The sequence below is a fragment of the Protopterus annectens genome, chromosome 9.part0 (assembly GCF_019279795.1).
Source record: "Protopterus annectens isolate FY-2018-M chromosome 9.part0, PAN1.0, whole genome shotgun sequence".
NCBI lineage: Eukaryota > Metazoa > Chordata > Ceratodontiformes > Protopteridae > Protopterus > Protopterus annectens.
The window spans coordinates 443,660,262-443,688,153 of NC_056743.1; the positions used below are offsets into that span (position 1 = coordinate 443,660,262).

Genomic DNA, 27,892 nt, shown 5'->3' on the forward strand with positions numbered 1-27,892 from the left:
TGATATCTTGTGTGGAGTTATTAATTAGCTCTATGAAACCAAATAGTTTCACTCTAGATGTGGGGTGTTGGAGTTTGTCCAATTGACATTCACATCACCTAATAGTATTTTTTCCTGTGGAATTGTTATGGATATTCAGTGTAGGATATCTTCCAGTGTCTCTGTACTGTCACCACGAGGGATGTAAAGAACAGTAATACATATTTGTTTATAATTGTTTTATTTCAGTAAAGTAATAAGCTCTGCTGAATTGAATTTTTGTATTGGTTTGTTGTGGGGGGAAATTAGGTAATTGTTGTGAAACGTTAAAGCAATGCCATAGGTTTTCCTCTTTGTACGGTCATTACAGATAGCTGTAGCTGGAAGGTGTCGTTTATACTAGGTTAAAGTCAAGTTTCAGTTACCACAGGACTATCAGGCTTAAGATGAGTAATCCAGACATGTAGTTTAACAATTTTATTTCTTATGCTTCTAACATTTATGGCAGCAAAAGTTAGGTTACTGGGATTGGGGGTTGACAGTTGTAAGGTTAAAGTAGTGTGTGGATGAGAATTGTCTTGATGTTCATTGTTATAGGAGGAACCAGGATTAGGGTGAATGTCTCCTGCTAGAAGGATTTTAGTATATTGGGAGATTACTAATACTTGCTTTTTGGAGAGTATTTTTCCACTTAATTTTGTTTTGTTTTGAGTTGAAATGTAGTTAGTCTATATTTGTGGTAAAGATGTGGGACATCATTAAATAGGTTTGGTGCAATGCATGGAGAGTGTAGGGAGGAAGTAGGAATTGGTTCATAGGTTGGTACTAGGCTATTGGCCCTAGGGCCTATACAAGCCTAGCCATAACAATTCCCCGGATATTTCTTCCCATAATATGTACTTCTCTGGACCCCTGTCTAGCAGGGCGACTGACATGATCCCCGGGGTGAATTTCCTATCTCCCATCCAATCATCAAGGTTCCTTTTGAAGAGGGCCAAGGAGGCGCTCTGCTTGACATGTATGGGCAGTCTATTCCAGAGTTTGCGGAGTCTCTGGGTCAGGAACCTAACCTTCCAGCATGTTGTGTTCATTGTGATGACCAGGTTTAGATCCCTAGAGCGTGTGGCTCTGAGGGATTGGGATTTCTTTAAGTGACGCATATCCAACAGCTCAGGGTTTGACATGGCCTTGTATGTTAAGCAGAGATCGCCTCTGAGTAGACAATATGCCACAGAGTATAGCTGGAGTTTTTTTTAGACAGTCAGCATATGGCATCTGCTTTAGGCCTGTGATTCTTTTAGTGAGGTATTTCTGTAGCCTTTCCAGCTGTTGCAGATGTCTTGTGAGGTACATACCAAATAGGGCATTATACTGTATAATGGGTCTAATGAGGGATGAGTACAATGGGACAATGACCTTCTTTTTTCTGGATGAAAAGCCCTTAGTGATGAGGTGTGCCACATAGAAGGATTTCCTGACTGTTGTGGCAATGTGGTTATCGAAACTGAGACCACTGTCCACCTGTGTCCCTAAGTCTCTCATCACACTTTCGATGTTTAGTGTACTGCCACCTATGTGGTAATTCATGGGTACAAGTTTTTTTTCCAAAGGGGATAACTGTACATTTCTTAGCATTAAGCTTGAGCCCATGGCTCTGGCACCAGGCATCTGTTTCTGTAAGGCCCTTTTGTAGAATATCCATGTCATTTGGGGATACAGTAATGGCTCCCAGTTTGCACTCATCTGCGAACTTTGTTAGCTAGAGTCCCTTAGTGTTGGCCTGTACTTCAGAGAAGTAGTTGCCAAACAAGAATGGTCCCAGGACTGAACCCTGAGGTACTCCACTTGTCTGGAGCTGGATTTGGAGTCTGCTACTTTTACAGTCTGGGTTCTGTCAGTAAGCCACTTGGCAACCCATCGAGTGATGTAGGGATTTATGCCCAGCTTAGTAAGTTTATCTGTGATTCCAGAGTGGGGGATGGTGTCGAAGGCCTTGGCGAGGTCCAGATAGGCTGTGTGCCTTACCCTCGTCCACAGCTCTGGCGACTGATTCGAAGAAGTCAATCTGGTTCAGGAGACAAGATCGTCCCTTCACAAACTCAAACTGGGCGGGGTCCAGTGTTTTTTTTAGGTTGCCAATATCTTTGTTTATAAATTCCATGATAATGCATTCCATGCCCTTGCAGATCAGGCTCATCAGACTGATGGGACGGTAGTTCCCGGGATCCAATGTGGATCCCCCCTTGTGGAGTGGGATAACTGTAGCTGTGTGCCACTCAGTGGGCACGAAGCCTGAGGTGAGGCTATGATTAAACATGACACTTAGGTGAAGTGCCAGTTCATTTTGTAGCTCATGTAGTATACAGCCTGGGATGTCATCTGATCCCATGGATGCTGTATTCTTAGCTTTGGACAGTGCGGTTTCTACCTGTGTGGCTGTGATTACCGGAATTTGGCAATCTTTTGGTATTGAGATGGGCCCTTTAGGGAGTGCGAGGGGGGTGAAGTTGGCACTAAATCGATCTGCCAGGATATTAGTAATATCCTTGAGATCAGTATATTTAATGCCATTCTGTTGAAGCTCAGAGCAGATCTGGGCATTGCCATTTAGATTCTTGACATAACTATAGAATGCCTTGTGGATGTCTTTGGAATCTTTGGCAATTTTATTTTCATAACTAGCTTTTGAGGATTTTATGAGGGATCTCAGCTTCTTACTGAGGCTGGTGAGGGAGTTTTTTGCATCCTGGGATTTTCCTCTTTTCTGCAACAATTTCTTCCTTCTGTTTTATAGTTTGTTTATAGCAGGGGACCACCGGATTGGCTTCCTTTTTTTGGAGGAGAGCATCTTGGTTCTATTTGGGATGGCACGATTCATGCACAAGTGGATGTGCTCGTACAGTGCCTTAGTGTAGGGTGGCTGGGTCAGAGCTGGAGAGATGTTGAAAGCTGTTAGAGTCATGGTAGGGTGAGAGTTGCCCAGTAGCAGGAGAAGAATAGAGGATAAGCTGAGGAATAGCATGATTAAGTAAACGGATCTGTGTGTTACAGTTGCCAGGTAGTGGGGAAGTAGGGATTAAGAAGGAAAAAGAAGTTGCAGGGTAGACAGATATTTAGTGGTGGTTGAAGCTGAAAGATTCTAGAGGGTAGGTAGGACAGAAGTGTTTTCTATTAAGGAAGAGAGTTAAGTTGTCCTAGCATCTTCTCTGGAATGTAAGGAAAAGAGGGGTTTAAAAGGCTAGAGTATAAGAACATAATTAAATTAGAAAGAAGTGAGTGTTTATTATAGTGTCTGGATACATAATGTGAAGTCTGTGTTTTGTTTGGTCATGAAGGTATTCAGAGTAGAAGGCATAAACTAATTTTGAGGGGATTCCTTCTGTCTACTTCAGGGTTTTCTGTAGTTTCTCCAGCAGCTATGGCCTTAAGGGAGAAGGAGAAGGATAAAGATGCTCCAAATTCAAGGATCCCACAATCTCAGTGGGTCCACCACTGAAAATACTGAAGTCCTCAGATCCGAAGCCTTCCAGTCTTTTTGCTCTGGATCTGATCAACCCTCAACTTCGCCCATTCTGCAACAACGATCCAGGGTTTCATCAATTGCTTCTTCTAGGTCTGCACAGTCTTCAAGAAGTCTCACCAAAGTCAGTGTTGACAGGATAATGCGGAAATTTCTCTGGACACTGATACAATTGAGTGTCCTCCTGGTTCCACCCCCTGCTGGTAGAGCTGGGAACTTAACCATCAAACCTATCTTGTTTGACTCCTTTGTAGGTCCATCCTTTCCTTTGGAACCAAAGTCCTTGGATCCAAAAATCTGCAGAGCATCTATGTCAACTCCAGTAGTGCCATCAACTTTGGCTCCAACTGTGACCCAGTCTCTCGACTATGAGCCTCTGTTTCTCTCAGAACTTCTGCTCTCAATAGGTCTGCTCTGATGTCAATTTTGGAGCTGGGAAGGGTTGAGGCTTCAGAGTCTCTCTCTGCTCCAGCTTGCAGAGAAACTTTCTGTACTCCTATCTCTTCCTCGGCTTTCCTTTGTGTCCTCTCACATTTGAGGGAAGAGATGCCTCTATTCTGTTTGGATCTGACCTGACTTCAAACTTATTCTGCTCCAGAATCTGCTCCTTTTTGTTGTTGGGGACAGTCGGTATCCAAAAGTGTTGGGGAAGCAGCACTGTCTTTGAGGCCTCAGTCTGATTCAGCCCCATCACCAGATATTCCCTAGAGACAGATACACAGAAAGTAGACGTGCACATGGAAGCACTTGGGTTCATCACCAGAATCTGTCACAGAAGACACAGATTTGGAGGAAGGGGAATCTTCTGTGATATCCCCTTTTGGAGACATCTGTTTCGGAGAAATTCTAGAACTGATCAAACGGAAAGTGGGTCAGGCCACAGATATGCCTTCCCCAGAAGAGTACGTGTTCCTGAAAGTGTTTGGAGCTGGCTGTTTTACATCCTGGGTGGTCCCTTTCCCTGATGCCCTCATTGATCTAGTGGCTCAGTGAGCCTGGAAGGACCAACAAACCAGGAACCTCGCTAAAAAGGTCCTCTCTTAGTGAGGTTCCTGATTTGTTGGAGTTTGTTCTACCCTTTTGAGAGCGGTTCCTGGTTTGTTGGAGTTTGTTTTACCTTTTTTAGTCAGGTTCCTGGTTTGTTGGAGCCTGGAAGTAGACTGATGTATCAGAGCCAGTACCCAAGAAATCTGACGGGATTTTGTCAGCATTGAAAGATAGACTTCACTAGATAAAGCCCCCATAAATGACATGGTCGTAGAAGCAGCCACAAAGAAGGAACTCTCAGATGAGAGCTTGTCTTTCCATTTCCCCTAACAGGGCCTTGAACAGATTTCTTTTTACCTGAGAGAGCTGAGCTACATGACCCATATTATTTGGTTTCAAAGAGATTTGACTAATGAGATCACCAGTTCTCTTTCAGGAAATTTGCCAACTGATATCCAGAAAACAGTGGAATCCCAGCTTCTCTACCTTATCTTCTGTTTTGAATGGCTCCTTGCATATGCTTTCAAATGCAGCTGATGGGACAGCCAGAGTAGCAGGTACTGGTATAACCTTATACTGCCATGGTTTGGTACAACTGTGTGATTATTGTGGAGGCCTTTAAGATGTCCCTTATCAATGCTGATTATGATGCTACATTGTTTGGCTTGAAAGTTAAGGACACACTAGCGAGAAGCGAACAAGATGGTAAGAGTCTTTCTGCCATTATAATCCATTTCTCCACTCCTCCGAGAACCTTTTTCAGGAACCGGCAAGGAGGGAAGAATGTGTGTTTCTGAAAATTGGAAGATCCTACCCAGAAAGATTCTTCGGACAAACCTCCCCATGGCAGACAAAGGGGAGAATTTCAGTGGATGTTGCCCAAGAAGCAGAAGCGGACTGCAAAACCAAGGATTTCACAAACCCTTTTTTGAGAAATCGTTTCAATGCTCCTGAGGAGCTGTCCGACTACTGCACTATGGAGGGCAGTTATCCTTACACCCTCAAACCTGGCTGGCCATCAGTTCAAATTCTTGAGTGTAAAGGATAATGAGGTTGGGAAGTAAACGAGCTGTTGGAAAAAAGAGTCATCCAGCAGGTCCCACCAGACCAGATAGGAACCGGTGTCTAGTCCAGGTTCTTTTTAGTTCCAAAAAAAAGACAGTGGACCTAAGGCCAATGTTGGACCTAATCTCCTTAAACTAATATGTAAAATAGACAAAATTCCAGAAGGTCACAGTTCAATCCATTTTGCCCATACTCACAAAAGATGACTGGATATGCTGTATCAGTTTCTAGGATGCCTGTTACCACATAACGATACTTGGACATTCCAGGAGATTTCTCCATTTCCAGCTGGGAGCCAGTCATTTTCAATTCTGAGCTGCTCTGCCCTTTGGACTTACCACAGCCCCCCAAATGTTTGTCAAATGCAAGACAGCAGTAGCCTATCACAAACTGGAAGGAGCCCGGGTATTCCTGTACATAGATGATTGGCTCCTCACCTCTCCGACCAAGGATCTGCAGATTCTGCACAGATCTCTTACTCCAACTACTTCACCGTATGGGGATTATGGTGAACAAACAGAAGAGCAAATTACTCCTGACTCAAAATCTAGAATTTTTTGGATGGCATCTAAACACTGCAGCTGACATAGCCAGCTTGCCTCTGCACAGGGTTCATTCAGTCCGCCAAATGGCATTTCAAGTATTAGCCAAACCATCCTCTCCAACATGCTTAATTCTGAAACTCCTAGGGCTGATGGCCTCGGCTATTATTCTTGTTCCTATGTCAAGATTTCATTCCAGTGATCTCATCGCTGTCGCTCCCTCAGTGCCCTGATTAGGGTAACCACAGTATGTAGAACCCACACAGAATGGTGGATTATGTCATCCACATTGACAATAGGTTGCCCATTCTTTCCTCTTTCCACTATGGCAGTAGTTACCATGGATGCTTCTCTTTTAAGGTAGGGGCATGCATTATGAGGGGAAGATGGTTCAAGATATATGGACATCTTTAGAGAGTAATCTCTACATCAGTGTTCTGGAAATGAGAGCAGTTCTTTTGACATTGCAGGCATTTCAAGACTCTTCCAGTGGGTGTGATTGCAATCCAGACCCATTTTAATGGTCTGGTACATCAGCAAACAGGGGGGAACTAGAACCAGGCCTTAACCCATTATGTTGAGAGGCCATGAAGGTTTGTCGATGGGCAATGTCTTCCCATCTTTTTGATCTAGTAATGCATATCTCGGGGACTTGTATTAACTAACAGATTGAGCAGGCGCAACCTCTTGCCTCACAAGTGGTCCCTCAGTTCAACCGTAGCAAATGAAATCTTCCATCACTGGGGCCGATCTTGATGCAACCTGTTTGCCTCCTACCTGAACAACAAGTGTAATAGTTACTTTGTCCTGATTCCTCCACAGGGACAGTAACCGAGGGATGCTGTAATCTTCAGTTGCCTACAGGTCTCCTTTATACATTCCGTCCATTGTAACCAATTACGAAATTTATTCAGAAAGCCAGAAGGGTCAAAGCAAAAATATTCCTCATTGCCCAGTACTAGCCCTGACAGGTCTGGTTCTCATATATTTGATCTCAACTGCTCAGTCCATCCTGGACTCCAGCTCACAGGCCAAGTCTGATTTTTCATCATTCCGGATATCCTTCCCCAGACCATGAGTCCCTGAAATTAATCACCCGCTTACTCCATTTCTAATGATGGCCGGGGGCGCCAGGTTTACAGAAAATGCTGTTCATATTCTTTCTGCTTCACAAAAATTTAGCACCAGAAGAGTGTATCAAAGTTAATGGAAAAGATTTTTTCTTACTGGGCTATAGGGAAAGTTTTGGAGCTTTTCTCAGCCCTCTTTAACTGTATTCTAGAATTTCTCTCTGAACTATTCCAAAAAGGGTCTAGTTTTTCAACAGTCGAAATTGAATTGGCAGCCATTTCCAATTTTCACATAGGCCATAACTAGACTGCTACAGCTTCAGTAAAGTTGTCTAAGGTTTTCCTTAAAGGAAATTTTTTCTTCGCCCTCCAGTTTGAGATTCTGTTCCTCCATGGGACATCATGGGGATGCTTCAAGCTATTACACAGTCCCCCTTTGAACCTGTAGATTCAGTAGATCTTAAGTTTTTGACATGGAAAACTAACTTTATGATCACAATCAGCTCTCATTTTTTTCACAAGGACACAGTTTTTTTCTAAAACCAAATCCATCGTTCATCTGTAAGGTGGCATCCAAGTCCAGCATAAACCAGACCATCAGTTTGCCTTTATTCTTTCCGAAATACTCTAACAAAGGAGAATATGTATTACATTTACTTGACATTCACAGACAACTTAGATTTTATTTACAAAGACTTAAGAACCTTATAAATCGGACCAATTATTCATTTCATTCCCTAAATCTAAGCTCTGACAAGGTGTTTTCAAGATAAACTTTTCATGATGGCTATCGAGCTGTAGCTCCTTTTGTTTATAGAAGCTGGTTCTAAATCTTTAAAAAAAGACAACTCATTTCACAAAGCAGTTTCTACTTGTACAGTTTTTCAACACCAGTTTGCTATTAATGAGATTTGTGCAGCTACTACATGGTCTACAAGTGCATACTTTTGTGTCCCAGTATAAACTGGATGTGCAGTCCAGAGCTCATTCCTTCTTTAGTTCTGCTGTTCTCAGGAACATCTTTCTATAAGTCCACCTGAGAAATTATATAGCTAGGGATTCTGTCCCAAAGGTTGAATCAGATGAGAATGGACAACATTGGTTACAAAAGTTATGTACTTTCTATAACGATAAATCCATGTCTGTTTCATTATCCTTCCTACCACCCCCCCTCTAAATTATCACCTTCAGCTCCCTAGAGAACATTTAGTATCTACAGGAGTCTACTTGTCTATAACCTTAACAGGTTAATTGGTATGATATCCATCTCGTGTCTTTGTACTTCCCTTTCCATTGAATTATGTTTTATCTAGCTGTAACTTTTATTACTTGCTAGGTATGTTTTACATGGGGCAGACTTAAATCTTAAGTAATTTGGCAGTTTAGAGGGATTTATGGGTAGCGGAGGAGTTAGAGCCCTGGATCCAAAGGTTTGAAGTTACTGAGGCTGGATACAAATCGGATCCATGTTCCCAAAGATTGAACCACATGAAAATAGGGCAACACGGAATGGCTTTATTATGGCGAGTACATCATTTTCATATTCTTGATATTATGCGAGATCAAAGACATGTCCACAAGCAATGAGAGGACATCTGTATGGCTCCCAAGTTTGAGGATTTTTGCTTGGAAGTGTTTGCATAGGTAATTTTACAGCCCATGCAGACTGCAAAGAATTTTTCCTCAGGTAGATGGCAAAAGTTAGAGGTGTGATGGGGAAGAAGGAGGTAGCTAGGAACCTATGCTTTGGGAGTGTAACGAGCTGGCAGACTTTAGAAATTCTCTACAAGGTATTCTGTTAGAAACACAGGTTGAGCAAATGGCTGTAACTAAAGAAGTGATCCTTCTGAGGTGGGACACAGCTCGGGAAGTCCTTGCTCCATTTAGTTCTGGTGGCTGCCAAAAAAGCAGTTACTAAAAAATGGAAATCAGAGTCTAAACCAGCCATACTTGATGATGTGAATATTGTAAAAGGGATGAAAGAAAATGAAGTGGGATCTTTAGAAAAGGACAGGTGCAAGTTACATTGAAGAAAATGGAAATTGTGGGAACAATACATGCAGAATAATGTGTTGTGGAGAAGTACAGTTTAAGGGAAGGCAGAAGTTGAGCAATTTATGTAATGTTGGATTGATGATAGTTATTCAAAAAATATATGAGACATATAATGTTTGTAACTAACAGCACATTAATAAGTTTGTTTTATTTTATATAAATGTGTGTCTGCCTATGTCTTAAGTGATAATTCAATAAAGTGTTATAAAAAAGGACTTTAGATCAGTTATAGAGATGTGCATTGCTGAGTTTGAATGCTGTGGTGTTTGTACTACAAAATAAATAGCTGATTTATTAATTTATATTTTTGTTCATTCTGTTTTTCATTGATTCATTAATATTAACAGATTTTAAAATTACGTTTAGTTTTATTCACATTTGTTTCACTTTTTAATAGTAAAGCTTACCTTGTGGTTTTCCAGCTTTGATCCTCTTACTGTCCCTTCTAGGTTGAATCATCCTAATGTAGTGGCTGCAAGGGAAGTGCCTCCTGAAATACACATTGTGACACCGAGTGACTTACCACTTTTGGCGATGGAATACTGCCAGTGTGGGGACCTGCGCAAGGTATGCATGGAGTGTCGGGGTGGCTGTACTTTATCCAGAAAGCAGTAACTGTACCCTGGTAGCTGACCTTATCGGTATTTGTTAAATGAAGAGTTTGCATGAAATAGAAATCCATGTTATTTAGCTGTTTGTTGTACTTTATGCGTTTGGTAACCAGGTAAGGTGAAGTAGTAGATATGTACTTTTTTCAGAGATGAACTAGTGGAAATGAAATGATTTGTGCAGTCACTTAATATGCAAGAGATGAGAGTACTTGAATGGCAGAACTCTGAACCTAGACATCTTAACACTGCGGATTGTAGGCCTTATTATATACCTGATTTATATTACAGTCTGCAATATCATGTGCATCTGGAAGTATTCAGGTTTAAGGTCATACTGGGCCTTGTTTCAAAGTATGCCAAGTAATAAGAGCCCTTGATTAAACTAGTGCTCTTACAGAGTTACTTGATTAAGTCCATTCTATATTAGGATAGTTGGGACTTTTGTTTAAACTACGGGTAACTGGAGGCTGGAATGTTGGGATGTGGAATTACTGTGTTAAAAAAGGAAACTTTCTATAAATAAAATTAAAAAGAATATTCTGCACTTTAAGGTTAGTTACCAGTTATTGCTCAGCATTGTTTTAAATTAAAACAAAGGCTGCTAATATATGAAGGGCTAAGATTTTTATATTTTTTAAGTTTAATATATTTAATTAAAGCTTACCAAGCTGTTTTTATACAGTATGCTATTGAACTTTTGTTGCATTTTTTTATACATTTTTTGATACTTGTTTTGTAAGCACTATATCACTTTAAATGAAATAGGGATTGGCATCTTTAAGGTTATATAATCCAGCTGAACAGTTGCTGCTTTGTTCTGAAGAAGTTCCTGTTTGAATTGAATGGAATGAAAGCACTTAAACTCGATTGTTTTTAAACATTAAACCTGGTTTACAGTCTAGATGACATTTGCTATGGCATTTTTTTATTTTTTGGTTACCTTGTTATATTCTGTTGGTTTTTGCTGTTTATATTAGGATAGTTGGGACTTTCATTTGCACTACATGTAACTGGAGGATGGAATAATGGGATATGGAATGACTGTTCCTGTTGTGCTATACCACACGTAACAGGAGGCTCAAATGCAGGCATGTGAAATTGCTGTGTTGAAAAGGACAGTTTTTATAAATAAAATTAAAAAGAGTATAATGCACTTTAAGGTTAGCTACCGGTTATTGCTCATCATTTTTAAATTGCAAACTAGTTTGAATGAAAGGTAGGATTTTCTGTTACTGATATACTGTGGAAATAAGTTACTTATGGTTGTTGTTGTATCTTTCGGCTTTTCCCGGTTAGGGGTCGCCACAGCGGAACTCCAGTCCGCTAATGATTGGCAGTATATTTTTACGTACCGAGTTGCCAGCTCTGGCGCACAACCTTCAATGAAGGTACGCCCATTCACGCATGTCTCAACACAGAAGACGCTTTAGCTAAGAATCGAACAGGACAATGTCATACTGTGAGGCGACAATGCTCCTTACGAGTCACCACCAAATGTTCACACACATCAAAAGCCCTACTAATCATACAGGCACAAAACAGCTTCAGACATGGAATGCCCCTGATACCAAACAAGTAGCTTCACTTATACCTCCCACACTTGCCACCACTTAATGTATATTCAAATTCTAGAAAAGTTCAAATACAGAGAAAGAGAAACAGTCGGTACTGTGTGATATTTATTTATTTGTTGACTGATTTTCTACTTGCTCACTGGGAAAGACCAACTGAGCCAAAAAATCCTTTTCAGCACCCCACCGAAGTTACTTATGGTAACATAACTGAATTCATAGAAGAGTGCGTACTGTGTTCCAGATAGAGTGCATTGGAAAGTGTACAAATTAAGGAACACAGATAGAGAGGTGCACCTTCTGGACATATGACAGTTGTGCCCAGGAAAATGTGGAAGACCTGTACATCATTCATTGCAGAAGTGCTCACAAAGCAGCACATTTCTTGCAGGCCGAGTAAGGAGAAGGAGATCCCTATAGCAGCTGCACTAGATGGTAAGAAATTCTTTGATGGAACATGGTGTGATAACTGTTGCAGCACAATATGGTTGGTGATTGCTTTGACTCTGAGGGTCTTGAGAGTCAGGTTTTTAGAGATCAGTGGTGATCTCCTGTGAATGTGCAGTCATCCAGGGTATTGGCATAGTTACAATGCAGGATGAGCTTCATGCAGATCAGACGTCATGTGTAAGGAAGCTGTGCAGATACATGTAGATGAGGTGTGATATCCATCAATGTTTTACATAGTATGCAACTCACCTGCTCTTCACGTATATTAGACACATTAACAGAACATTACTACTGGTACCACTTGGATACAGGCATGCTGCCACTGGCCAACTAGACTGTACACCCATGATGGCCTTCCCAAAGTGATGCTGAATGCTATGGCTTCAGGAAGTGATGCTGAATGGTGTGGCTGCAGGAAGTGACACTGAATGGTGTGGCTGCAGGAAGTGGCGCTGCATGGTGTGGCTGCAGGAAATGACGCTGCATGGTGTGGCTGCAGGAAGTGACGCTGAATGGTGTGGCTGCAGGAAGTGACGCTGAATGGTGTGGCTGCAGGAAGTGACGCTGAATGGTGTGGCTGCAGGAAGTGACGCTGAATGGTGTGGCTGCAGGAAGTGACGCTGAATGATGTGGCTGCAGAATGTGACGCTGAATGGTGTGGCTGCAAGATGTGACTCTGCATGGAACAGCTGCAGAAAGGGACGTTGAATGGGACAGCTGCAGAAAGTGACGTTGAATGGGACAGCTGCAGAAAGTGACACTGAATGGGATGGTTTCAGGCACTGTTGTGCAAACATTTGTAACACATTGCTGTTCCTCATCCTGGACTGCAGCCATGACTCCTAGGTACTACCCACATATTTCTTTTCTTGCAGGGTATTGCTTTAAAGTCCATGTGGCATTCTGTCCACCCATACCTAGTGATATCTGCACCTGTGCAAGTTGCAGTGCAGTATATGTGATGCTTGGTTTCTGTCTTTTTGAATCACCCGCTACACTTCATGCAAGCTTCAGAGGCTTTTTCAGATGTGCACTGTATACCTTACAGGTGTGCATTGTTAATGCATTCTGTATCGGAGCTTCACCATATAGTGTGAAATATTGATGAAGTAGTATTGTGCACCAGGCATCACTGTCTACAGATCTTCCCCATTATTTGATAGACTTGAGGAGGCAGTGTAATATTACTGGTACTGAGGCAATAGTTTAAAATATGTTGGAGTTAGAAATACGTATAAATTCTTCATCAATTTTGTTGAATCCAGGACACCTTATCAAAAGAGTCCAGATAAACTCCTTACGAGTCACCACCAAATGTTCACACACATCAAAAGCCCTACTAATCATACAGGCACAAAACAGCTTCAGACATGGAATGCCCCTGATACCAAACAAGTAGCTTCACTTATACCTCCCACACTTGCCACCACTTAATGTATATTCAAATTCTAGAAAAGTTCAAATACAGAGAAAGAGAAACAGTCGGTACTGTGTGATATTTATTTATTTGTTGACTGATTTTCTACTTGCTCACTGGGAAAGACCAACTGAGCCAAAAAATCCTTTTCAGCTGAGGCCCAATAAGAAAAGCTCCACAAAAAATTGTACAATGTCATACATTAATGCAAACAATAAAAATCACATAGGGTAACAGCTGCAGTACAAAGTCACAAAATTAAACAAAAAAACTTTCAATAAAGTACTTGAACATAATTCAGATCCTGCAATATTGTGATAAGCCCACACTTCTTCTTCTTCTTCTTTCGGCTTTTCCCGGTTAAGGGTCACCATAGCGGATCACCTGTCCACTCATGATTGGCAGTGGAATTTTACGGTGTCGAGTTGCCAGCCCGGCACCCAACCTTCCACAGAAGGCACACACATGCACGCACTCATACCTAGGGCCAATTTAGACTGTCCAATCCACCTACGGCATGTCTTTGGGATGTGGGAGGAAACCGGAGCACCCGGAGAAAACCCACGTGACCACAGGGAGGACACGCAGACTCCGTACAGAAGGCACCCCAGCCGAGAATCGAACTGGATAACCTCTTGCTGTGAGGCGGCAACGTTAACCACTGCACCACTGTGGCCGCCGTGATAAGCCCACATTGACATACATCAAATAAACACAAGTTACTTTACAGTACAGTAGTAGATATGTGTGATTAATAAAACTAGTCACTTTGATTTGATGCCAGCAATCAAGTTTAGGTGGCAAGAGAGATAGTACTGCCGCTAAGTATGGTTAAATGAGAGAGTGGTGTAGCAGTTGATTAATACTTAGATTCACTTTCAAGAGTGAGAAATGATATAAGAGAGGCTTGTATTTTGAAACAAGAGCAAAGGATAGGAGGCAGAAAATTGCATATAGTAGCATTAGGATACAGTGAAATAATAAGCAGTAAATAAACAGAAGTTTTCATATTGTTACAGTTAAGTTATTATCCTGGAATTCCGCAGGGGCATAGCCAGGAGTTATTTAGATATTATTTAAATTCATTTTTGAAAACTTTATTTTTCAATTCGCTTTAAGTGTGGTGGCACAGAGTTCGAACGTTTATAGAGACATCAAAGGAGTAGAGCCGTGTCACCAGCAGTATTTGGTGTTGAGCAAAAGCGACTTATTTTGAAAGTAAAGTTCCTTGACTGGGTAATAATATTTTATGGTGTTTTGTAGTACTGGCCAGTTTTCTGGTTTATATATTGGCTTATGGACAATAAGTTGTGAGTAGATAAGATATTGTACCATTTCTAGCCCGTATAATTGTTTTAAGATTCTGCACATATGATGTTTTATAGGCAGATTGATGGCAAATATAGCAGTTTTGTTATAACAGCCGTCTAGTTTCATTTTTTTCTCAATTGTTTTTATTTAAACTTTTAACAACAAAACATTAACGTATGATAATACGTATATAAAACTATGGATATCTAAAACAACAGTAATAAACAACAACTAAAATAGCTATCTACAGTGGTGTCTACTATAAAACAAAGCTTTTTAAACAGGAAAAGAAATGTGATGAGTAATTAGTTAATTATTAAAGCCTGACTATCCTGCAGCTCTTTGAATTTCAACCATGTATTGTATGAAGAGGTGATTCTAGATGTTCTTGTCTCGATCTTGATAAGTTCAAGATGACAAATGTCAGTTGCCGAGTGTACACATTCCTTCATAGTAGGAGTCGTCTGATTCTTTCAGTTCTTGGTGATGACTTTTCTTGATAATGTTAAGATAACTCCATACAATAGGGTATTTTATTTTTGTGACACAAGTGGGAATAGGTATATTAAATAAAATAAGAGATTTGGTCAGCATAAATTTATCATTAAAAACAGACTGTAAGAGGGAATTTATTTATCCCAATATGTTTTAAGGTTTATACAACTGTAAAACCTATGCTGCCAGTCAGCTTTAACTGATGTCCTTTTCATTCTTCCTCACTGCTGGGTCTTCGGATCTGATTCGACTGCATTCACAAGAGTTTAGGATCCAAGTCTTGAGCTCCTCCCTTTCCCATAATGCATCGTATCTTCCCTAACTCCTCACATCTCGTTTGTCTCCATCCAACCCAGACGTGGTCCACAAGTCTCAAGTGTTTTTCTTAACTGTGAGTTGCTATTTTACTGTATTTCTGTCTTGTCTCTTTTAACTGTTGTAAAAAACGTAGTAACCTGGTAGTTCTTCTTTCTTCACTTGTTTAGCTAGCCTTTATCTCCATTATTAAGTTAGTAAGCTGTCTTTAGTGTGTTGTACTTTCCTCCCTCCTCTCACCTTCTGCAGTTTATAATGCTGCTGGCACTTTTTCCTTTTTCTTCCTTTCTGCTTTTCTATTAAAAAAAAAAAAACTTTTTGTCTTCTCTCCTTAGAGTGTGCGTGTGTCAGAAAAACCTACCTTTTTCTCTGTGTGAGAGTGAAGTCTTTCCCTAAGATGTCAGATAACCCTAGAGGTTTTAAAAGATGCACCTCTTGTGGGCACAAAATTCCAAATTCTGATGCCCACAAGAAGTGTGTCTACTATCTTGGTCGGGGGATTTGAATGTCAGATGTGTTACTTGCGTAACATTCAACCCTCATGCCCTGTCAGACAGAAGAAATAAACTTATTTTGAGAGGTGTGTTGCCTTCTTGTGGGGCTCAAACTCCCATCAACCTCAAAAGACCACAAGAAGTGAGACTTCTCAGCTTCTCCAGGGGGTACATCTTCTCAGGCCGAAAAAAGACCAAAATTGTTGGATCCAAATTCTTTCGATCCAATGAAGACTAAATCATCTTTGGATCCGAAAGCCTCTTCAGATCCAACAGACAAGTCTGCCCCTCAGATCCGATCATCCTTGGATCCTAACACTTCAGATCCCAGCACAGCCTTGGATCTGGCAGACATTCTTCTCATTTAGAATACCTCTTCCCTGATCACCCGATCAGGTCTTCCTCAGATCCTAACCCTTCAGATCCAAGATCTCTGAGCTGTACCCCTGTTTGGAGCAGACCAGCTTCTCCTGTTCTTACCTCTCAGGTCACACCTTCACCGGCTAAGTCCAGACATTCGTCAGCATCTCTAGGTCTTCTCGAAGCTTTTCCCAAACAGAGATCGACAGGATGATACAAAGTTATCTCAAAGCTCAGATACAGATGGGGATTTTGTCATCTCCATCCCACCATGGATCTGTGAGAGTGCCAACACCCATGCTACAAGCGCCTCTTCTAGTTCAACCTAATGTTTCGGAATCCCAAGATTTGGTTTTCCTGAGAGAGTCATTGTTGGATCCGAGAATGTCTTTTTTAGACTCTGTTTCCTGGACCTGCTCTACTCTGATACCCTTGGATCGGAGTGGGTCCTGAATCCGAGATGTCGGTACCAGTTCTGGGGGTTGGCTTTGGTGACAACCTAGTCTGATCTGTGCCTTCCCCTGGGGGCCTCGGCCTTCAACAGCTCGGGCCCAGCTCTGTATGGAGTCTTCGGATTTGGGGTGGACTCCACTCTCTCTCCTCTAGTAGCTTTGGCCCTGATGGGGGGGGGGGACTTTCCTCGGGCCCATCAGTCTTCTAGGTAGCAGGGAAGGCTTTCTCTAGACCTAGAGATGTGATTTCTCATCCTACGGGTTCCTACCTGATCATCATCTCATCCGAGTTTTTAGTCCATCCATCCTGCCATTGGTCAGCCCCCCCCCCCCAGTAAGCCTCCAGACTACTTTCCCACAGAGAGTCAGCCTTCTTCCAGTTCGTCCCTGACCATCCCACAGAGGAGGTTCATCAGAAGTAAATGTGCAAGAGGAGGTCCGTGGACTCCCTCATGGAGTCCTTAACCGAAGACACTAATTTTGATGAAGGAGAAGGATCCCCCTAATCCCCACCAGTTAATGTCTCCTTCAGAGTCACCTTTGAACTCCTTAGGCAAAAAGGTGGCTGGTCTTAGCAAAATACTTCTTCCATGGAGTCGGTGTTCCTGGAGGCTTTCAGGGTGGGCCCATTTATGACCTGTGTGACTCCCCAGTGGATGAACTCATTTGACTTTGTTTCCCGCTGGGCTTGGAAGGAAGCAGACACAGTCGTACTGATCCCTAAGTATCCTGATAAGTTCCCGAGTCCTTCCGGCCATTTACGGTGGAGCAAGGGTGTCCTAGTTGATGCCATTGTTGTGTCAGCAGCCATGAAAAAAGAGCTCGCTGAACAAAGCTCCTCTTTTCATCCCCCTAACTTTGAGTCTCTGGCTTTGGGCAGACTTGGAAAGTGTGTGTGTGCCTCAGCCACCTTCACTCTGAGGGCAGTGAACTACATGGCACATTTTAAACGTCTGCAGAGAGATCTGGTCAAGGTGCTAACCAACTCTCTGAAAGAGAACTTATCAGATGAGAACCTTAAACAGGTTACTTCTCAATTGGCAACTCTGTCTTACTTGCAAACTCCTCGATGAGGCTAATTTCTCACTCTGTGGAAGGCACCTTTTGGGCAGCCGGTGCAGGCATAGCCATTAGGAGACATGCCTATATGCGGCTTTACAATTTAGCAGAACCCTTCAAGGCGTCTTTCATTAATGCCCCCCCTTTGATAGTTCCTCCTTGTTTGGACCATCGGTAAGAGAAACTCTTGCCCACAGAGAGAAAGGTGGAAAGACCTTGTCTGCCGTAGGGATCAGGTTTTCTACCCCCCTACCCCCAAGAACCTGTTCAAGAAATCAAAGAGGTTGGAGGAAGACTTGGTACAGAAAATCTCAAGGGCCTTTCCAGGATTGCATGCAGATACCTCTTCCAGAGGCAGAGGAGGAGGTTTCACTGGCAGATGCCACCCCAGAGTCAGGGGAAGTCCACAGAATCAGGGCTTCAGGGAACTCTTTTTTGATAAACCCTATCAGTGCTCCTAAAGTGCTGCCCGACTGCCCGCCTCTGGAGGCAGTTGGGGATATTTGTCCCTCCACCTAGATGCCGGAACAAATATAACAATGCCTGGGTGCTAAAAATACTATCCAGAGGTTATTAAATTCCCTTTTCCCTCTTACGTCCACATTCCAGGAAGGTACTCCCCGACATCCCATCCAGTCAGAGGTAGTTCACCATTCGAGAAGTTCAAAAACCTCTAGAGGAAAGAGGTCCCAACCGAACAAATAGGATACAGAGCTTATTCTCACTACTTTTTGGTGCCAAAGAAAACGTGACCTAAGACCAATACTGGATCTCAACAACCTCAACCTACAGTGGATATAAAAAGTGTACACATCCCTGTTAAAATGCCAGGTTTTTGTGGTATAAAAAAATGAGACCACAATAAATTATTTCAAAACTTTTCCCACCTTTAATGTGACCTATAACCTGTACACTTCAATTGAATAACAAACAAATCTGTTAGGGGAAAAAATATAAAAAATAAAAAACGTACAATATGCTGGTTGCATAAGTGTCCACACCCTTAAACTAATACTTTGTTGTGTGTGCACACCCTTAAACTAATACTTTGTTGAAGCACTTTTTGATTTAATTACAGCATTCAGTCTTCTTGGGTACACACCTGCCAGTTAGAGACTCTGATTAACCCCAAATGAAGTTCAGCTGTCCTGACATTTACTCAGTGGCCTGCTATAGCAAAAGTCAAGGTTCTCAGAGAGCTTACAAAGCATCAAAGGGATCTCATTGTTGAACGGTATCAGTCAGGAGAAGGGTACAAACAAATTTCCACAGCATTGGATATACCATGGAACACAGTGAAGACAGTCATCAAAAATGGAGAAAATATGGGACAACATTGACATTGCAAAGAACTGGACATCCCACCATAATTGGTGAAAAGACAAGACAAAACCTGGTCAGGGAGGCTCCCAAGAGACCTACAGCAACACTGAAGGAGCTACAGGAATTTCTGGCAAGTACTGGTTGTGTACTACATGTGACAACAATCTCCCGTATTCTCCATATGTCTGCAAGATGGCAGCCTTTTCTTAAACAGAAAAACATCCAGACCTGGCTAAAATTTGCAAAACAGTACATAAGTCTCCCAAAAGCATGTGGGAAAATGTATTATGGTCTGATTTGACAAAGGTTGAACTTTTTGTCCACAATTCAAAAAGCTATGTTTGACGCAAAAACAATACTTCATATCACCACAAGAACACCTTCCCCATGGTGAAGCATTTTAACAGGGATGTGTACATTTTATCCACTGTATATGTCAAGAAGTTGAAGTATCATGCTTTGGGGGTTTTTTTTTCAGCAAGAAATGGGGCTTTAGTCAAGGTGGAGGGAATTATGAACAGTTCTAAATACCAGTCACTTTTGGCCCAAAACCTTAAGGCGTCTGCTAGAAAGCTGAATATGAAGAAGAATTTCACCTTTCAACACAACAATGACCCCAAGCATACATCCAAATCAACAAAATTTGTCGGGTAACCTGAAGAGGGCTGTGCACAAGAAATCCCCTTGCAATCTGACAGATTTGGAGCGCTTTTGCATGCAAGAGTGGTCAAGTATTGCCAAGTCAAGATGTGCCATGCTGATAGACTCCTACCCAAGAAGACTGAATGTTATAATTAAATCAAAAAGTGCTTCAACAAAGTATATGTTTAAGGGTGTGCATACACAACAAATTATTAGTTTAAGGGTGTGCACACTTGTGCAACCAGCCTATTGTACGTTTTTTTATTTTTTATATTTTTCCCCTAACAGATTTGTTTGTTTTTCAATTGAATTGTACAGGTTATAGGTCACATTACAGGTGGGAAAAGTTTTGAAATGATTTATTGTGGTCTCATTTTTATATTACAAAAAAACTGGCATTTTAACAGGGGTGTGTACACTTTTTATATCCACTGTATATGTCAAGAAGTTGAGTTCCAAATAGTTATGGTTCAGTCCATTCTGCCACTTCTACACAAGGACAATTAAATGTGCTCTATAGATCTCTAGGATGCGTATTATCACATCAAAATGAACAAATGTTCTAGGGGACACTTACACTATCAGCTGGAGCCAATCATTACCAATTCAGAGGATTGCAGGTATTTCCATATTTAGACGATTGTTTCCTTACTTCACCAACAAGGCATTGGGATTACCTAGCACAGATCTTCAATTCCCTGGGGATTTCAAAAACCTGACAAAGTCAAATCAGTCTCCTGTGCAGAATCTAGAATTTATAGGAACGCAACTGAACACTTCAACCCAAGTAGCGTCCTTACCTCTGCATTGCACAACTTCTCTGAGATGGCTAGTCCAGAACTTATTGGATCTCCCATCTCCTCCAGCGCAGTTAATTCTCAGAGTGCTCGGGTCTGTCAGCAGCCATAATTCCAGTACCCTTAGCATGATACTTTATGCGAGCCCTACAGTGGTTCCTGGCTTTTCAATGGCCCATTCTTTACCAGCCCCTATCTGCTCATATCAGACTAACTCCAATTTACAGAAGCTGTGTCCAATGATGGATGCAATCAAACAACCTGTCGCTAGGCAGGTTGCTCTGTCTACCCCCTCCAATAGCCACAGTGACCATGGACTCGTCCCTTTTGGGGTGGGGGGTGGGGTATTATCAGTGATAAATGGTCCAAGGCATGTGGTCCTAGCATGAGACCAAGCTGCAGATCAGTGTCCTAGAGATGAGAGCAGTTCTTATAACATTGCAGGCCTTTCAGGACCTTCTCCCTCTAGGGACTGTTGCATTTCATACAGACATGCCTGTGGTCTAATATATAAACAAATAGGAGTTATGTACTTACCATAACTTGGTATATGTGTTGTCCTCCTTCATTCTTCTTTACTGATGGGTCTCTGATCCGATCCTTGGCTCCAGCTAGGCCACATCTTCCAGACTTCAGATCTCTATCTCGAGATTCTCCCATGATGCACCACACTACCTCTAACTCCTTAGATTGAGTTTGCTGCTTATACCTACTAATCTGTAATGATAGGACAAAAAAGAGGAAATAGCAACTGAAACCTTGGAACTGGACGTCCCTGTAATGAAGCATACCCATCTAGAAAATATAAGGCCGGGGGAAGGTTGGGAGGGAAGGTGAAGAAGAATGAAGGACAACATATATACCAAGTTATGGTAAGTATATAACTTGTAATATGATGTTGTCCTCTTCATTCTTCCTCAGTGATGGGTGGAGTCCCCAGCTACATGATTCTTGGGAGGCCCTCAAGGAAGGATATACCAGAGCACTGTCAAACAAAGGAAACTGTACTCCTGGAGACAATGAACACTTGCAAAAGCATCACAAGGATACAAGTCTTAGAGCAAGCAACTGCAGTGCAAGCATCAACAGAAGAATCTGTGAAGGGCGAACAGACGAGGTGTTTGCAGATCTAGTAAGACAAATCTAAACTGTTTCTAGTACAAGCCAGTTAAACCTAGTCAGTAAACTAATCATATGAGAGAGAGAAGTTGATGCATGTCATGTTTAACAGAAAAAATGAGAGGCCGCAGCAAAGTTTGTCCCATTGGTGAAGAGAGATTCAGACGGTCTGTATGTTAAAGCACTTGCTAATACCGGCATATGTGATGCAAGGAAAAGGACTGATGATGTAGCCCATTCCAGAAATTAATGGCCTGTCCAGGGTTTTTTTTGGTAAGAAGGAAAAACAGACTACTGATCTGTTGCCATTAAGCGCCGTAATAGTCCCTAGGGGGAGAGCGCTCTGAAAGGTATGCAACATTAGGAAAGGGAGTGTTCACATCCGTAGGACATAGAAATGAAACTAGGCTTCTGGGCACATAACCTAGTCTCACTTTCCCATGAAATGCCCTCATACCTCCAGCAGGAGGAGTCCCAGATCATAGTGGCTAAGGAGAAGAAAGGGACGACTGGACTAGAAGAGTGGCAGTCTGACAGGGACCACTAGCAGATATGACATTGGTGAACTTGAGTGGATTGCATAGCAGCAGGCTGAGACTGGAAGGAATGGACCTTCAAACTACCAAAAACCCATAAATAAAAACTGTATAGGAACCTTTGCTAAGGGGACTAGCAATATGGCAGTTGATATGGGACTAAGAGTAAGGTAAAATAAAATAAATAAATAAATAAATAATGTTAGAGCTGCTGGGGGAGACATAATGGACAGAATTCCCTTAGTGGATTGCTTAAAGATATATAGGGATGAAGAGGCGAGATATACTGCCTGCTGCTTGGAATCCAAAGGAAGCTGACTCCTTAGATCTTGTGTACCAGGAGTAGATACGACTTGCCCAGATTTATTGGGATTCACAGGGATCTAGGGATTTGAAGGAATAATAGGCAATTCCTGGCTTGCAGAAGATGTTGCCTGGTTAAGACAAGGGAAGAATTGGTCACGTAAATATGGAATGACCGGGCCCCTTCGAGCTCAGGTGAAGTTCATCCTGTGTCATGTATTAGGTAAACATTCTGGGAGGGCTGCGATGAGTTTCACAAGGAGAAAGCTCTGAATTGATAGTGACTGATATCACTTTCTAGGCACAAAGGCTGAAAGGCCTGCTGTAAACCTCCATGAAAGGAATATGACGGGTTTTAATCCCAGAAGCATGCTTGGTCGCAGTCCCTAGTTGTAACAGCATAGGAACAGTAACTCTGCCCTAAGGAGAGAAAGCTCACAGGGGAAGGAAGGGAATGTAATAGCTGATTGGGAAGATGTAATGAACTATAAAGTTGTTAGGAATCTGTCATAGAAGTAACTTATGAAACATTATGTACTGTAGAAGTGTACAGCTGGAAAACAACTCCGTGCCAGGTATCCCTGTGAGGACTTCAGCAGCCCCAAAAGATTAAATGTAGCCCTGAGCATGGTTTAGGAAAACACCTCCAATTTCAGAAGGAAACAAGGAAGGGAACACAACCTGGGAAAGAGAAACCCTGGAGAGTCCCCCCTTTTTTTGTTGTAATACATTAGTATAAAGCATATACTATTCTCAGGTGGTCTCCTATCCAAGTACTAAGCAGGACCGACCTTGCTTAGCTTCCAAAATCAGACAAGATCACGCGCACTCAGGATGCTATGGCTGTAGGTTTTGTAAGGTAAATATTTAAACCTATAACCCAAGCTCCCACCAATATATACAGAGTGAGAAAGCCTTTGTAGGAGAGGCATCCCCTTGGAGCCAAACCAGGGAGGAAAGCCCCAATGTCCAGACCATACGTTCCTAGGATCATAGAAGGTCAATGGACTGATGATCACAAGAGCTCTTAAAGTCTAGCTAAGCATACCAAAGGAAAAAGGAAACCCTTTGCAAGTTCTAATATTCTAGAAGGCACAAGAAGGGGCTAGGGGATGTGATATATACAAGCAGGTGTCTGAGAAATGAGCAGTCAGTGGACGACCTGTGTGAACTCGAGAGAGAGGTGACAAACTGGGTGAGAATTTGCTTAGATGCAAGTAAAAGGGATAAGTAATCGCACTGAGGCAGAGATTGGAGGCCAGTTCCCCAACGCTGCCCCCGTAGCTGTCAGAACAGACTCTGCTGTAAAGGCACCCATGCCTTCCAGTGAAAGGAGGAGGAGAGAAGGGGGAAGGAGGGAACCACTCAACCTCCCAACTGTATAAACATAGGTATTTGTGCTAAAACACAGTCATAATAACCAGAGTATCCTGTTACCTATCTGAGCTAAACTCCCTAATGCTTGTAGAGAGATTGACCAACATAAGAAATTCATTGGGCTTGAGAGATGTGTCGGATTTCAAGGAAGTCCGCCTCTAGCCAGATGTCCCGGATCCAAGAAAAACCAGAACCAGTGAAAGGACCTAGTTTTCTCCCATCCATTCACTACTCTTTGTGACCTAAAAACTTTGAACCGAGGACAGACTATCTAAAAAGACAGGCTGAGCTGCCTCTGAGATAGTGTAACCTGGACAAACAGTTACTGATTAACTCTGGATCTGAAGATCCTTGACCATCTCAGTAATCCTGGATCCAGAAGCTGGTGGCTGGGTCCTGACTCAGGATCTGTCTGAGAGAAGTGTCTTACTGGATGGATCCAATGAAGAGAAATGCAGGATCCAAATACATATTGCGTATATATATATATATATATATATATATATATATATATCAGTCTATGGGTCTGCTTTTATTAGTCGAAGTTACATTACTTAGACTAACAAAGGTATGACCTGACTTCTGCGAAAGTGGACTTTCGTGAAAGCCGATTCACCGAAGCACAATACAGTGGGCATAAGGAAATATATCCTTTTCCCCACTGTAGTGCGACCTTGGAGTTGGTGTATTTAAGTAGCAGGGGTGTGGGGGGTGCAGGGGGGCTTGCCCACGAGTGTAGATCTATACATGTGATCAGTGTAGAAGGAGGCCCATACCTCCTTCAGAACGGGTAATATATAGTCTTGTTTTCCTGTCCAACTGATCCAATACCTTTTGGAGCCAATCAGTCACTCCAAAACTGCAAGTTAGGACAGGAAGAGCAAATTGGTTTATAGCTGTGTTAACGTTCACAAATAAATAAAAAGAAGTTATGTACTTACCATAATGTTCCATGTGTGTTGTCCATCTCAACCTTTATTCTCACTGATGGGTCAGATCTGATCCATCAGATCCATCTTGGCCATTTCTAAAGCTTGTGGCCTTCAGCAAAGCTTGTGGCCATGTTTCCTTACCCATAATGCAACTCCTTAACTTCCTGAGACCTTGTTTGCCCCTAACAGCTCATATAGAGGTGACTGCTTTCATAGATGATCCAAAACAACATTTTTGAGACTATAGAGTCCTATAATACCCAGTTAGTACTACTCGGTCTCCCAGGAGTATAGGCAGGGGGGTATGGAAGGTGGGTTGTGAGAATAAAAGTAGAGATGTCCAGCACACATGGAATTATGTGATGTTGTCAATCTTGCCTTTATTCTCACTGATGAGACTGCGTCCCAAGCAGCCTGCTTCTTGAGTGGCTTGTGGGAGAATATTCCTCAGAACCGTAGAACCAAAAGATGCTCTACTCCTAGAGGCCAAATCCACTTTGTAATGAGTAATAAAGAAATTTAACCCTGATTTATTCCAAATGGAACTAAGAGCATGCAATTGGGTTCCCTTAAAACACCTCCCTTTAGATGAAGCCGTTAATTTCTTTAATTCTACCTTCCTTTCCATTTTCAATCACCACGCTCCAACCAGATCTTTTAGAATTAAGGCTAATTCTGCCCCATGGCTGTCCAATGAAACCAAACATAACATTCATCTCAGAAATAAATATTGGGCCAAATGGAGAATGACTAAAAACCCTGTTAACCAACAAACCTTTAGACAACTTAGAAATGACATTAAGAAGGCCATACTTTCTGATAAAAAAAATACTACTTACAATTTCAACAACCTAATCACAACAACCCACAAAACTTCTGGGCTAGCATTAAGCAGTTACCCCACCCAGGTCAATCCACTTCACCAAACCCTCAAAATACAGACCAAAAAAACCCTATCCATGCAGCTAATACCTTCAATACCTTCTTTACAGATGCTATCTAAACAGTAGATAGTCAACTATCACCTAATACCTTCACACTCCCTTCTTACACCTCAAGCCCACCCCCTCCTTTTCATTTCAAACCAGTCCCAACCAAACTTATTCAAAACCTTTTGAATAAACTGAAACCATGCTCTCCTTCTGCAGACCAACTACCTTCTGAATTTCTACAGTTATCATCCAATGCTATTGCCTACCCTATTTCCATATTGATAAATAGAACTATAAGCGAAGGTCACATCCCCACCTTATGGAAAGTCTTCCATGTTATCCCCCTGCATAAAGGTGGACACTCCATTGAGTTATCAAACTATCGTCCTATTGCCCTACTCTCTCCGTTAGCTAAAAGTATGGAGAAATATATCCACAGGCAATTACTCCACCACTTAATTGAAAACAATTTACTTTCCAATTGTCAACATGGTTTCAGACCCTCACACAGCACTACCACTACCCTCCTTTCCTTTACTGATTACATTAACAATCAACGAAACCTAAGTAATCTTTCTTCTGCTCTATTTATCGATCTGTCTAAAGCATTTGACATGGTAAACCACCAGATTCTCATAAACATACTAAAATCTCTGTCATTAGACCCACTTTCCATAAAATGGTTCCAATCCTACCTTGACAAACAGCAAGCAGTACTATGGCATAACACTCTATCCACCCATCTACCCGTTACCTTAGGTGTCCCTCAGGGGTCCATACTTGGACCTCTCCTCTTCTCCATATTTATAAATGACCTTCATCTAGCTATCCCCCAAGCCACTTGCATACAATATGCTGACAACTCCACACTACTATGCTCAGCTACATCCTCCCAAGACCTTCACTCTCTCACCCAGAAGGTATTCAACATAGTTGAACAATGGTTCACTCAGCTTTGCCTTCTTCTGAACCCAAAGAAAACCAAACTCCTCCTCTTCACTCCTACGCAAAAGTCCTCTTCTCTTCATTTCTCTGTGACATCCACCAATGGTACCATAATATCTCCAGACTCTACCACCAAACTTCTAGGTGTCACCATCGATAATAATCTGAACTTTGACATCCATATCAACAATACTATAAAGAATGTCAACAAAAAAATCGGCACTCGCTATAGGATTAAACCCTTCCTTTCTCCTACTGCCAAAACTACTATAGCTCACAATCATTTGATCTCAACACTCCTTTACGCTTCTCCTATTTTTACTAATCTATCCAAGACTATCTTCAGCAAATTGGAATCGTCCTATTATAAAATTGCAAGATTTGCAACAGGAAACCCTTTTAGAACACAACATTGTATAAACACCTAATTAAATTTCACCAACTAACCATTGCCCACAACATTCTTTACAAACCTTCTAATACTCCTAGTTTATCTAGCCTTATCACCCCCTATAGAAATCTGATGTCTCTACGCTCTTTACACAAACTTCTTGTACACACCTCTAAATCTAATAACAGGGCTGGGGATTCTCTCTTCTCTTATACTGTAGGTAAATCCTGGAATCTTCTCCCTAATGACCTCTCCTCACTTACTTCCTTATCACTCTTCAAAAACAGAGTTAAGCTTTACCTAAAATCATATTGGCTATGCCCCTGTACCAAACCAGACTAGTCATCTATCTCTTTATACTTGACCTTGCCTATCCTGTGCTTACTGTCCACTGTTACATCTTCCTTCTTACTATACTTCTCTCATGTCTCCCTATTGTACACCATTTCGCTTCTCTTTACATACCTTTTTTTTTAAGTAAATACTTAGTAACATCACTTCACAGCTAACTTCCTTTCTCTGCTATTGTCTTTACCTGTACTATGTCCCTGTACCTTTCTTTTTGCACTGTTTATGACTCTTGTCCTCTTTACACACCCTGTGCTAACCTCTATGCTTTACTGCACGTTACAATTGCTTGGTTATTTTTATTATATTTTTACTATATCTGCTGTTTTTTTCTTATAAATGTTTTCTTTTTGTTGTTTGTAATTTGTAATTGTATTTTATTCATGTCTTGGAGCTCATCTCCCCAGGCCTCTACTGAAAATGGACATATATCCAGTTAGACTAGCCCGGTCAACAAATGTAAAATAAATAAATAAAGGTATGAGGTTTTGCCC

The 27,892-nt window shown here is 41.7% G+C and overlaps 1 protein-coding gene across 1 annotated transcript in view; it reads left to right on the forward strand.

The window, feature by feature from the left end:
• IKBKB (inhibitor of nuclear factor kappa B kinase subunit beta) overlaps nt 1-27,892 on the forward strand; it is a 1,482,168-nt gene that overhangs the window by 261,849 nt on the left and 1,192,427 nt on the right. The window contains exon 4 of the mRNA XM_044082985.1: nt 9,668-9,785. Coding sequence (XP_043938920.1) covers nt 9,668-9,785 — 118 coding nt within the window. The remainder of the gene's footprint in view (nt 1-9,667; nt 9,786-27,892) is intronic.